We start from the raw sequence: 11955 nt of genomic DNA, 5'->3' as shown, positions 1-11955 counted from the left end.
GTGGTTGAAACTGGGGAGTCCCCTCCCAGACTTACAATGGAACGGTCCTGAGCTGACCTCTGACTGGCTCTTTGCCACCAGGGTGGGCACGACTGCCAGCAACTCGTCCTCTGGGGAAGACTTTAACAACAGATGAGTCAAAATTCCTGGCAATGCCTCAGAACTCAACCCAGAGTCCCCAGAAACTTGCCCAGGATGATGGGGGAGAAAAAAGATGAAGAGCTGATTGCAGAAGAAAAAAGGGCGTTGAGAGCAGTGGAATGAGAGGCTTGATTTTTCCTCTTCTGGCGTATTAGCTCTTCCCCTGTAGTCCCTGGCCATGGGGGTCCCTGTCCCCAGGCTGATACCTGGTCCTGGGGATCCAGGCTCCCTGACAGGCCTTGCTTATTCCTGCATTTGTACCTGTGTTCATGCCCTCTTCTCCCAAAGTCCTTCTCACAGCCTCCCTAAAGCCTGTCTGCCCGCCTGCAAGGCTCAGCCCGGCCACCCTTCATCCAGGAAGTGTTCCTGCACCTGCCAAGCCCACCCTTGCCTCTCCACCACGTCCTCTCCCTCTCCCCCCAGTACTCCCCTCATTTGATAAAGCAGCATGACCAAGTCTTCTGTGGTTGTGCCATAAACACACTGACTCGGTGGCTGTGCTTTGTGCAGCCTGGCTTGTGGCAGATTCCCCAGAGGGAAGACCCAGCTACAGATCACACTCAGCTCCGGCCCCGCCCCCTTCCTCTGCTTCCAGCTCCAAACGGGGTGACTGCGGCTGGTCTTCTCTCCCCTGGGTTCATAAAGCGAGTGCCACCTCAGGTCAGCAGACCCTGCCTCTCCAAAGTGGTATTTCTGTCCTCAGCCTCAGTATCTATCTTCTGTTTCTTTCAAAAATACTGCCTATTGCTTTTTAAAACGTTTTATTCCGGAAAAATCTCAAGCATTCACAAAAGTAGAGAGAATAGCATTGTGAAAGATCATGACGTAACTTCAACTGTTATCAATTCATACCCAATCTTGTTTCTTTTATATTTCCCTCTCTTCCCCGACCCCCAAAATAGATTATTTTGAGAGCAAAGCCCAAACATCTTATTATTTCATCTGCCAATATTTCCATGTTATCTCTAAAAGACAATCAGTCTTTTAAAAGTATAACACAAAATCACCGTAACTGAAGAAATATTAACAGCAATTCCCTAATATTGTATCCTATCTAATGTTTAAATGTCCCACCTTGTTTTAGAAATGAACTTTTTTTTTTCGGTACGCGGGCCTCTCACTGCTGTGGCCTCTCCCGTTGCGGAGCACAGGCTCTGGACGCGCAGGCTCAGTGGCCATGGCTCACGGGCCCAGCTACTCCGCGGCATGTGGGATCCTCCCGCACCAGGGCACGAACCCGTGTCCCCTGCATCGGCAGGTGGACTCTCAACCACTGCGCCACCAGGGAAGCCCTAGAAACGAATTTTTACAGATGGTTTGTTGGCGTCATTCCCCAAATGTTGCACTGGGTTGATATGTCTCTTTGGTTTCTTTTGGTCTTCAGGTTTTCTCTCTCTCTGCACTTTATCTGATGAAGCAGCTGTTGGTTTGTCCTTAAGAGGTTTCCACACTCTGGGTTTTGTAGAGTGTATCCCTGTGGGTGATGTGGGACCTGCTCCTGTACTTCTTTTGAACTGGTAGGGAGCTCTAACGGCTGAACGAAATTCTGTTTCTAAATTTTGGCAAGAATGATTCATAGGTGGCGATGTGCATTTCTACAAGGATGCAGAGTTAGCAGCCATGACGATCACCGCTTAGGTCCACTATTTCATTAGAAGTTGCAAACGGGGTTATTCTAACTCTATCATTCCTTCTTCATGTATCAGCAAAACACCTCTATAAGGAGAAATTTTTCTTTGTCAAGAGTGTGTTTCCCTTGAGTTTCAGTCATACAGAAAAGGAAGGATAAATACTTCTTTCTTTTTCTTTGTTTACTAGTCTTCAGAAAAAAGGGTTTTTCCAAAGGTGACCAATTTTTGGTTTTTGTGATCATTATGAAATAAAGTTTTTTTAACATACTTGATATGTTTCAACCTACTGCTTTTAGTATTCTTTTTTGACTTTTTGTTTTGTTTTTGTTTTCAGGATTTTTTGATTGATTTATTTATTTTTGGCTGTGTTGGGTCTTCCTTGCTGTGCTGGCGATTTTTCTAGTTGCAGTGAGCGGGGGCTACTCTTCATTGCGGTGGGCGGGCTTCTCTTGTTGTGGAGCATGGGCTCTAGGTGTGCAGGCTTCAGTAGCTGTGGCACGCGGGCTCAGTAGTTGTGGCTCACTGGCTTAGTTGCTCCGCGGCATGTGGGATCTTCCCAGACCAGGGCTCGAACCCATGTTCCCTGCATTGGCAGGCGGATTCTTAACCACTGTGCCACCAGGGAAGTCCACTTTCAAGATTCTTATTTATGCTCAAACTGTCCCCATGTTTGGTCAGTAGGAGCCTATTCAGATGGTTTCTTGGGAGGGCTCCCTCAGTAGTACTTAATAGTTTGTCATTTTCAGATATGACTAAATATTTTAGACTCAAACATTTGCTGTCTCAGGCCTAGAATGAGCCATTTCCCAATGAAGCATTTTTCTCCTTTTAATAGGAAATGGTATGTAGAGACCAAAGTCTCAGTGCTAATGAGTTTAAATAATCCCAGAATAAGCAATCCAAATTAAAAGCCGGGCCCCCTTTGGCACTATGTACAAGTGATAAACCCAAGGCAAAAGCATATTTGGGGCAATAAAAGGGAGTGGGCTGAGTCTGGGTCAATGGCTGGGGTCTCGGAGTGGTGGGTCAGCTGCGTGGGGCGGGCTTCATTCATGCAGAATGGCCACTAGCCCAAGAAGCCAGGTTGCAAAGCCGAAGGCCCAGCAGTAAGGAGATTCTCTTCATGGTACTGCAGCTCGGTGCCTGGAGCACATGAGCACTGTCTGAAAGAAGAGGAGGTCAAGGTTACTTACTGTTCCGTCCAAGGGAGTCCGAGGGCCGGGGCTGTGAAAAGGTAAATGCCCAATTGCTGGAGAGAGTGGATCTGTTTATTTAAAACAACCCTTCCTGGGCTTCCCTGGTGGCGCAGTGGTTGAGAGTCCGCCTGCCAATGCAGGGGACACGGGTTCGTGCCCCGGTCCGGGAAGATCCCACATGCCGTGGAGCAGCTGGGCCCGTGAGCCATGCCGCTGAGCCTGCGCGTCCGGAGCCTGTGCTCCGCAACGGGAGAGGCCACAACAGTGAGAGGCCCATGAACCGCAAAAAAAACACCAAAAAACCCCCCAAAAAAACCCTTCCTGGTGCACACTAAAATGGATTAGAATCCATTTGAAGGTGCCTTATTATATCCTATATCCACCAAGAATCTGTGCTTGATTGCACTAACTTTAGGCGGTATTTTACTTGCACAGATGTTCTCATCTATTATAGGCTTATAATATATCCAGTAAATGACAATACATTGGAAATACAGACCCAATACATGCTGGGTGGGACACAGAGTCCAGAATTGATCTTAGGTTACTTTGGGTATCTGCTAACATGTAATAAATTATTTGGGGGCAGAAAAGACAGGTATTGGCAGATTCTGTGTTCTCCTGACACCTCTCTCTTTACTTCTCCTGGTTCAGTTTAACTTTGTGCAAGACACATGATACGCGCTAATTCAATACCATGCCACACCCCAGAGAGAGTCAGGGAATTCTGAAGCTAAGTTTCATTACCCGCTTAGAAGAGAACAGAATGATCAAAATGAAATGGAGTTTAGTCAACTAACAATGTTGAAGAAACTCATGGTATCATAAGCAGTGTTCTCATATCATCACTTTGGAGAAACACCATTCATGAATGCTACAGGAGTACCTCACACACTGCTCGGCCAAATCTATAGGAAACTGTCCAGTAGGAAAATGAGGTAATCATTTTGATGATCCAGAGTTCTGTTTAAACAATAAAAATGAGATTCTAGAATTCAAATCTAGTGTATGATTTTGTATCAACTGAATATCTCTTTGTATCTACATATAAAAAATTATCATGGGGGAGTTCCTTGGTGGCCTAGTGGTTAGGATTCTGGGCTCTCACTGCCGTGGCCCAGGTTCAATCCCTGGTTGGGGAACTGAGATCCCGCAAGCTGTGCAGCGTGGCCAAAAAAAAAAAAAAAAAAATTATCATGGATCTAGAGATTATCATACTAAGTGAAGTAAGTCAGACAGAGAAAGACAAATATCATATGATGTTGCTTATATGTAGAATCTAAAAAAATGATATAAATGAACTTATTTACAAAACAGAAATAGACCCACAGACACAGAAAACAAACTTATGGTTACCAAAGGGGAAAGAGGGGGGAGGGATAAATTAGGAGTTTGAGATGAACATATATGCACTAATATATATAACATAGTTAACCAACAAGTTCCTTGTAACTATACTCAATATTTTGTAATAACCTATCAGGGAAAAGAATCTGAAAAAGAATATATATATTAATATATACATATATTTATATATATAAAACTGAATCACTTTGCTGTACACCTGAAACTAACACAATGTAAATCAACTATACTTCAATAAAAAATATCCAATCAACTATATATTCAATTAAAAATAAATAAAATCAAAACAAAGAGGAGTATAGACAGACTGGACAATGAAAATACGAAAAATTTCAAAACTTAAGCTACAAAATCTAGCACTTACCAAATAAAAAATATTCAGATGAAAAAAGAAATGATCAAAGAAGAGCGATTTGCTGGATGATGATATAGAGCTTAGCTGTTAAATATGATAGCTACTAGCCATATGTGGCTACTTAAATTTAAATCAATTAAACTGAAATAAAATTTAAAATTCAGTTCCTTGGGGGCACCAGCCCCACTTAAAGTGCTCAGTAGGCACATTGCAGAAAGAAATGTCAGACAAATGCCAGGTGTGAGGACCAAATACTCTACTAGTTGTTTCAGTTTTTCTTTTCAAGTGTGTAGACATAAACTTGGAAAATTTATGGTTTCCTTTTTCTGAGGTTGAAATGTTCTTTTAACTTTATTGCATAGCTATGTGAATCGGGGTCGTGAAAGACATACAGAAGAGTCTTTCCTGCTCAGAGGCTTTTGGGTAAAAATCACTGAAAGAAGAAAAGGAATCATCCTTTTAAAAAACTCAACACACTGGGTTCAAAATCTGTTTCGTGTTTGTTATTTGAATTTATATGACGCTGACTAAACCACAAAAAAAGCTTCTTAACATTTTATCACTTTCTTGGCACATTAATACCTTTTGGGGGTGTTGTCTCTCAATCTCTTGTAACCACTGGTTCTGAAATAAACTTCAGAAACTGAAGAGGCCTGGGCAGAAGAGGAGATGAAATCAAAGCGAGGCCAGGATCAAAGGGGCAAACAGCTCTCGGATCTCAAGGTGAAAGCAGAGCCATCAACTCCCCTCGGCTGCTTTTTCCTGGCTCTCTCTTTAATAAACACCCAGGGCTCCAGAGCCAGGCCTTAGGGCAGCCCAGAGGGGAAGAGAGTACTTAGCACTTGGAGAGGAAAGGCAGGCCTCTGTGATGTTTGGGGGAGTCAGTGACAGGAACCGTGGTGGGAAATGTGGAGGAAGCAGAACAGGATGGTGACCCCAGATGGCTCCATCCTCCCCAGCCTGGGCTGTTACAGAGCCAGTCTTGGCTCCAGAGAATAATGTTTTCTTTATGTGTCGTTTTTCTACTGCGTTTTTACTTGTATTACCAGCTTTCCCCCCATTATACAGGAAGCATCTCTGAAAACTGTCTTCTATTTCACCTTGCCCTTCCTTTGTGTCTATTTCAATAGGCATTACTGACAGACCAAATATAAATAATGGCCAAAAGCGCTCAGCAAATCAAGTGGTGAGGAACAGAGCCCACGTGTTAGTGAGGGGGAATCTGACCCCTGACCTCAGTGATCCTTGTCTTCGGCTAACCCTGAACTTTGGTTTGCTATTCTGTAGCTGGTAAACTGACCTGCTTTGGCAGAAGAAAGTACTTTACAGAGCTTATGTAAAAGGTACTTAAATTTCACAGATTATCTATTTTGGGAAAGAACTTGCAATAGTTATTTTTTAAGATATTGCCAAGGATCGGGCTCTTTCCATGATGCATTTGGAGAAACGCGTATAGAAGAATGAACAAATATGCATTGTGCATTCGCAGCAGGGTAAATGAGTAAGGAATCTAGAACTTGGATTTAGTGAGAACCACTTTAGGTGTTTGTCAAGCAAAAGAGAAGCAGAAAATAACTTCAGAGTGAACGTACTCCCTAGAGACCCTGTAGAGGCTTACAGATTGCTCACCTTGGTCAATGAAAAGTCCAAGAGAACTGGGAAAACTGTTGCTACTGTGCAGTAACACCTCTTTTCAGATATATTACATTGCATTCTTTGCTTCAGTTTTAAAAAATTAGTTTTTTTTTAAATTCAGATTTTACCAGTTTTTCCGCTAATGTTCTTTTTCCTTTTCCAAGGATCCAACTCAGAATACCACATTGCATTTAGTCATCAAAAAACTAGGTTTGAAAAATGAACTTATAATGATAATACAGGCACACAATTAAAAAATAATAAAAATAATAAAGCACACCGAAGGGTATAAAATAAAGTCTCCAACTATAACACTTCACCCCCAATTCCAACCCTGGGTTTCTACTGTCTCCTCAGCGAGGTTATTTTTTTAGGTATATGCAAGCACACACCGTTAAAACTTCATTTTAGAGCAGAAGGAGGAGAGAAGGGGAAAGGCTGAAATCTTATTTCAACATAGAGGATTATAATTCCACACAGACTCTCAGGAAAAGTCATAAGAAGATAACGCTCGTTTAGTCAGTTTGGAGGATTATCAAGTTGCAAATGGAACACTGCAATTTCTTACCACCAGTTTAAAAGACAGAGAAGAGACTGTCTTACATGTTGAGATTCCTTCATCAAATCGTCACCAGGCACTCCATTCGTGTCTGCAGGTCCATTTTCCTGGCAAAACTGCAAAACAGGCCGGTCTGGGGGCCCCTCACGAGTGAGCAGATATAGCAGCAGAGGAACGAGGCTTGGATAAAGGACTTGGGGGGGCGTGATTTCCACACAGGCCGGAGAATGCTGATGACTCTTGACCCCTGGGCAGACTTTCTGGGTTGCTGGGCCATGTGGCTCTTAAACCTCAGCTGGCAGCCAGCAGCCGGCAAACCTCTGCTTTCCTTGCGTGGTTGGCCTCCTGATCTCAGAGCGACAGCAGTGGAACTCGGGGTCTGCGTGGATCTGGCTCCATCACTTCTACCTACGACCGGGAACCCAATGGGCCCAATGTGCCTGGAAGAGAACAACCTCGACACTGGAGAGGGCCAGGGGGCTTCACCCTCCTCTGAGGCTGGCAGGGGAGCTCAGCAGGGGGCCCTGGGGGTCATGTCTGGAGACCAGCTCGGCACAGTGCCTTTGGAGTCATTTGGGCCTCGTCTAGATTGTGGAGTGTTTCTTGATCTGTAAAACTGGGATAGGAATACCTACTTCATAGGTACATAAGCACAGCCCAGCACAGTGACACTACAAAAATGGTTTTTGAATTAATGAAAGAATGAAGGAACATAGTAAAATAAGAGGGTCTGACCTCCCATCCCATACATCCTCTGCCTAAAAACCCCAATGACCTGGCTAAGGAATAAGGGAGGAAGGGAGGAGAAGGGAGAGGGAGAAAGATGGGGTAAGGGGTGGGCGGATGGAGAAGCAGGCTGTGAGAATGGTCAGACTGCCTACAAGAGCCTCAGGGGCTGCGCAAGGGCTCTGGGACACGGTCCCTGACCCTATCCCCTATCCCCACAGGGAGAGAATCAAGCACAGGGCTCCTCTTTGCAGCTGCCCCAAGAATCCTTTTTGCTTTGACACCTGGAAGGTCCATCCAGGACGAAACTATCCAAGCTCTTCCTCAGGCTGTCTTGTAGCATTCTAGAATGGATAGAGACAGGTGGGGACTGTAGCCTAAGAGACCCTCCCAACTCAGGGCCTTCTCTGAGTCAGTGACAATAAATGGTCCTGGTGAAATCAGGACTCAGGTTCTGGGAGCAAGAAGACCCAGGCCTTTGGGCTCCTCTCCTGAGGACGTGCACTCTGGTGGAGCAGTTCCATACTGGATCATGAGCTTCTATAAAGTGAATTCAGTGGCATCCAATTAAACAGATGTTAATTGGTGTCTTATGCATTGCGCCTTATGCATAGTAGATGTACAAACTAGTACAAACTAGTAGATGTACACTCAGACTTGAATGAGAGAAGTGGTTCCTGTTAAGACTTTACAATCTAGGAGCGGAAGCAGATACGTAAACCGTAACCACGGTACAAATCAGGGTAAAACGGGAACCTTAAATGAGGACCAAAGGGCAGAGGCAAGAGAGAGTGGAAACGTGGTGGTGCCCCTTTCATCTCCTCCCTTCCAGCTCAGACGCGTCTTGAGCATTGTTGGCTATCTCCAGAAAGGCCAGATCAGGAGTCAATAAATGAGTCTAGAAAGGCACATTCTCAACCCTGCTGTGCCTAGGGTACCCTTATTCCTAGGCCTACAGGGACATTCCAGACAAAAGGTCTCCTCCCCTCCAAGATGAGTTTACTGCTTCTCTTTGAGGTCTCTTTATCTGCACCCCCTTGTTCTGATTCAGGATTTGTTAGGGAGGCTTGCGGAGGACAGGGGCTGGGCTGTTTGACCAACCTGGTACAGGGTCTAGCACATAGCAGGGGGGGGTAAATAAATACCTTTGATGACGACAGACGGGGCAGCGGGCAAAGGCTCACTGACCTGGCCATGCGAGAGAGAGGCGACCCCCGGCCCTCGCCGCCCTGAGCGGGTGGCCTGACCCCAGAGGAGGGCGGTTCCGCCCGCACTCCGCCCACCCACTCGAGGGGCCCCTCGCCGCCGCGCTCCCGGGTCAGACCTGCTCTGGGGGATGTGGATTGCGGTGGCGGTGGCGGGGCTGGCGGGGCGGATGAATGGGGGAGGGGTCGGAGGGGGCCCCGGCCCAAGTTCACGCCTTCCTCCCTCCATCCCACGGGCAGCGGAAGCGATTATTCCCCACCGGCGTCTGGCGGGGCGGGAGGCGGGCTCGCACCCCGAAGAGACACGGGCCTCCCCGCGTCCACCCCTTTGATCGCGCCGCCACACCGGGACCCCTCCCTCGGCCCCGGGGCCGGTATAACTAGAGGCCGTGCCCCTCCCGGCGACGCACTGGGGTCCGACAGCGATGGCCGCAGCTGAGCCCAGCCAGCTCCAGTTCGGGGAGATCGCCGCGCCCCCCGCCTACCGGCCCGCCCACCCCGGCGGGGCGTTCCTGCCGCCCCCGAACCCCGCCGCTGCTCTGCTCCCCGCGCGTCCCTCGGGCCCCGGTCCGGAGCGCGGCGCCCCGGTGGCCTTCGCCAGCTGTCTCGGGAGGGGTCCCGGGCCCACGGCGCCGCCCTCCGCCGCCCTGGGCCCGCCTGCGCCCCCTAAAGGCGCGGCCGTCCCGTCGGCGTCGCAGCGCCGAAAGCGCACGTCGTTCAGACCCGAGCAGCTGCAGCTGCTGGAGCTCGTCTTCCGCCGGACCATGTACCCCGACATCCACCTGCGTGAGCGCCTGGCCGCGCTCACTTTGCTCCCGGAGTCCAGGATCCAGGTGAGCGGCCGCGGCGGGCCGGCACGTTCGCCGGTGCCACTTGCTTGACGTTGGGCAAGTTCCTTCCTTTGAGCTTCGGTGTCCTAGGCTGTAAAACCAGTACTTGTTGCCTACGGTGATTGTGAGGCTTAAATGAAAAAATTCAGCCGCACGCTCAATGACTTCTGCCTCTCATTGCTGAGGATAATAAGGGCCCCTCCGAGGAGGCTAGCTGGTCTCTTGAAATGGTCAGAAAGTAAATCCTCAGCAGGAAGATAATAGGAAGTATTTTCACACTTTTTCCTTATCCAGGAAGAAGGGATGAGGCACAGTTGGTGTTTCCTCCCGCTGGCTCACCAAGTTGCCCCCTGGGCCCCTAGGCCACTTTCTTGGCAGGTATCGGGTCTGCAATGTGGGTTGTAAAGGATGTAACGTCTTGGGGTAAAGCCTGAAGCATATGGAGCTTCTCGTCAGAGTTTGAAAAATCTAGCGCAAGGTGCGTTTGTTGCCTAAAATAATGACAGGTTCCTCGGTATTTGTGGGGAAATAGTGAGCTGAAAAATTTATTCCTATAAGTGAATGAAGTCCACTGAGCAAAATGCCTCCTTAAATAATTTGACAAGGGAGTACACGTTCAAAAACGAATTTTCCAAATTCTTTTAAGGGCTATCATCTTTAAGCATAGTAGCACTTTTTCCTAAAATTCTTAAGTGCTGCTATTTCTGTGGCCTCATTTTTCATTGCAGATGTCCCTATATAAAGTATAGCTAGAACTAGGTATTATTCCAATTTTGCATCTGGGAATGGTGAGGCGCTCTGATTTGTGAAGTGTTCTGTGAAAACCATAAGATTTGGGAGCAGGGAGCCAGGGCATGTTAAACTGGAACTTATTATGAACTATGAAGGTGTAATCGTAGCATGAGGACTCCAACCAAAAGCAGTTTCTCTCTCCCCCCTTCCAGGTGTGGTTCCAGAACAGGCGCGCCAAGTCGCGTCGTCAGAGCGGGAAATCCTTTCAGCCTTCAGCCAGGCCAGAGCTTTTCCTCCATCACTCTGCTTGTGAAACTGAAGCAGAATATTTGAAGCCCCAGCTGCCTCTGGAGGTAGATGTGAACTGCCTGCCGGATCCCAACAAGGTTGGAGGAGACATCTCCGACCCTAGCTCCCAAGCTCAGAATTTTGAAACCTATTCTCCTCTCTCTGAAGACATTGGTTCAAAGCTGGACTCATGGGAGGAACACATCTTCTCTGCCTTTGGTAACTCTTGAGGCGTCTGGGGGAATTCAGGATAAGTTCAGAGGAGCCATGACTGACAGCCAGGGAGACACACATCAGAACACCATCCTTTCTGGCTTCCACGTTAAGGACTCATCCATGTTAACCTTGGTAATGGTTTTGGGTCATCTCTCACCTGTGAAGCTTCTTCCCCTTTTGCTCATGAACTTTTGCCCATGGCCTGTTCTTTCTTTATAGTACACCCCCTTGGAGTTCTGGCATTTTTTACCAGTGCATCTCCAAACCTGCACTTTCATTCTGGTCTGCATACCTGCTCTTTCCTACCAGTCCTGTTGTTATTTTTTCAAACTAGTTTTTCAGAACTCACCTTCTTCACAAGAACTCCTTGGTTCGACTCAGTTTCCCCTTGTGCGTAACAGGTGCTGTCTTCATATGGCTCCTCCAAGGCTTATACCCTTAGACTCATGTTAACCCAGCTCTTTCAGTCCTCATCCTATCATCAAGATTTACTACGTTTTAAATTTGGCCTGACATCTTTATGCTCATTCGTAGCTCCAGTGATTCTGCATCCAGATTATTCAAGAGCCCCCTGCCTCAAGTTTCTCAGCTTTTAAAAAACTACTCTAGAAATCTGTAGTAGCCTCCAGTTGCTACCAAAGTATAAAAACGTTTTGGTTACCCTTCCAGATAACTGACATTGATAGCCTACAGGACCATTACGCACATCTTCTTAGGGTCACCCATCCACAATATATATATGCCTCTGTCTCAAAGCCGCTCCTTTCAGTTTTAGAACCAAATGAATAACCTCTTTCAGAACACTCTAGACCTCCCTCTTTCTGAAGGCTGTAGCTTTTTCTAATCCTCATCTTGTACCTGTTACTTCAATCACTGCAGCATTACCCTTAGCACTTGTTATTGTACTTCTGTGCGACTTCAGTTTCTTGTTATTAAATGTTTTCCACAACTGTTCCACTGTAATTCGATTGAAATGACTTCTGTCCTTCAGGGAGCACTCAGTGCAGCGCTTCACTCCATGACCGCTCAGTACATGTTTTGTGGTCATGAGCAACATTTCTAAAAGAAAAGTTTCT

At 46.9% G+C, this 11955-nt stretch overlaps 1 protein-coding gene across 1 annotated transcript; it reads left to right on the top strand.

Annotated features, from left to right (window-relative positions):
* Positions 1 to 9238: 9238 nt before the first annotated feature.
* MIXL1 (Mix paired-like homeobox) lies at positions 9239 to 10893 on the top strand (the record flags this gene model as incomplete). Its single annotated transcript, XM_082614781.1, has 2 exons — positions 9239 to 9646; positions 10588 to 10893. The coding sequence occupies 2 exons, from the start codon at positions 9239 to 9241 to the stop codon at positions 10891 to 10893; spliced, it is 714 nt and encodes a 237-aa protein (XP_082470907.1).
* Positions 10894 to 11955: the final 1062 nt, after the last annotated feature.

The sequence above is a fragment of the Mesoplodon mirus genome (genome assembly GCF_964341445.2).
Source record: "Mesoplodon mirus genome assembly, chromosome: 3".
In the NCBI taxonomy this organism is placed as follows: Eukaryota; Metazoa; Chordata; class Mammalia; order Artiodactyla; family Ziphiidae; genus Mesoplodon; species Mesoplodon mirus.
The sequence above is the reverse complement of the archived record's forward strand: the minus strand, read 5'-3'. Positions and strand labels throughout refer to the sequence as shown.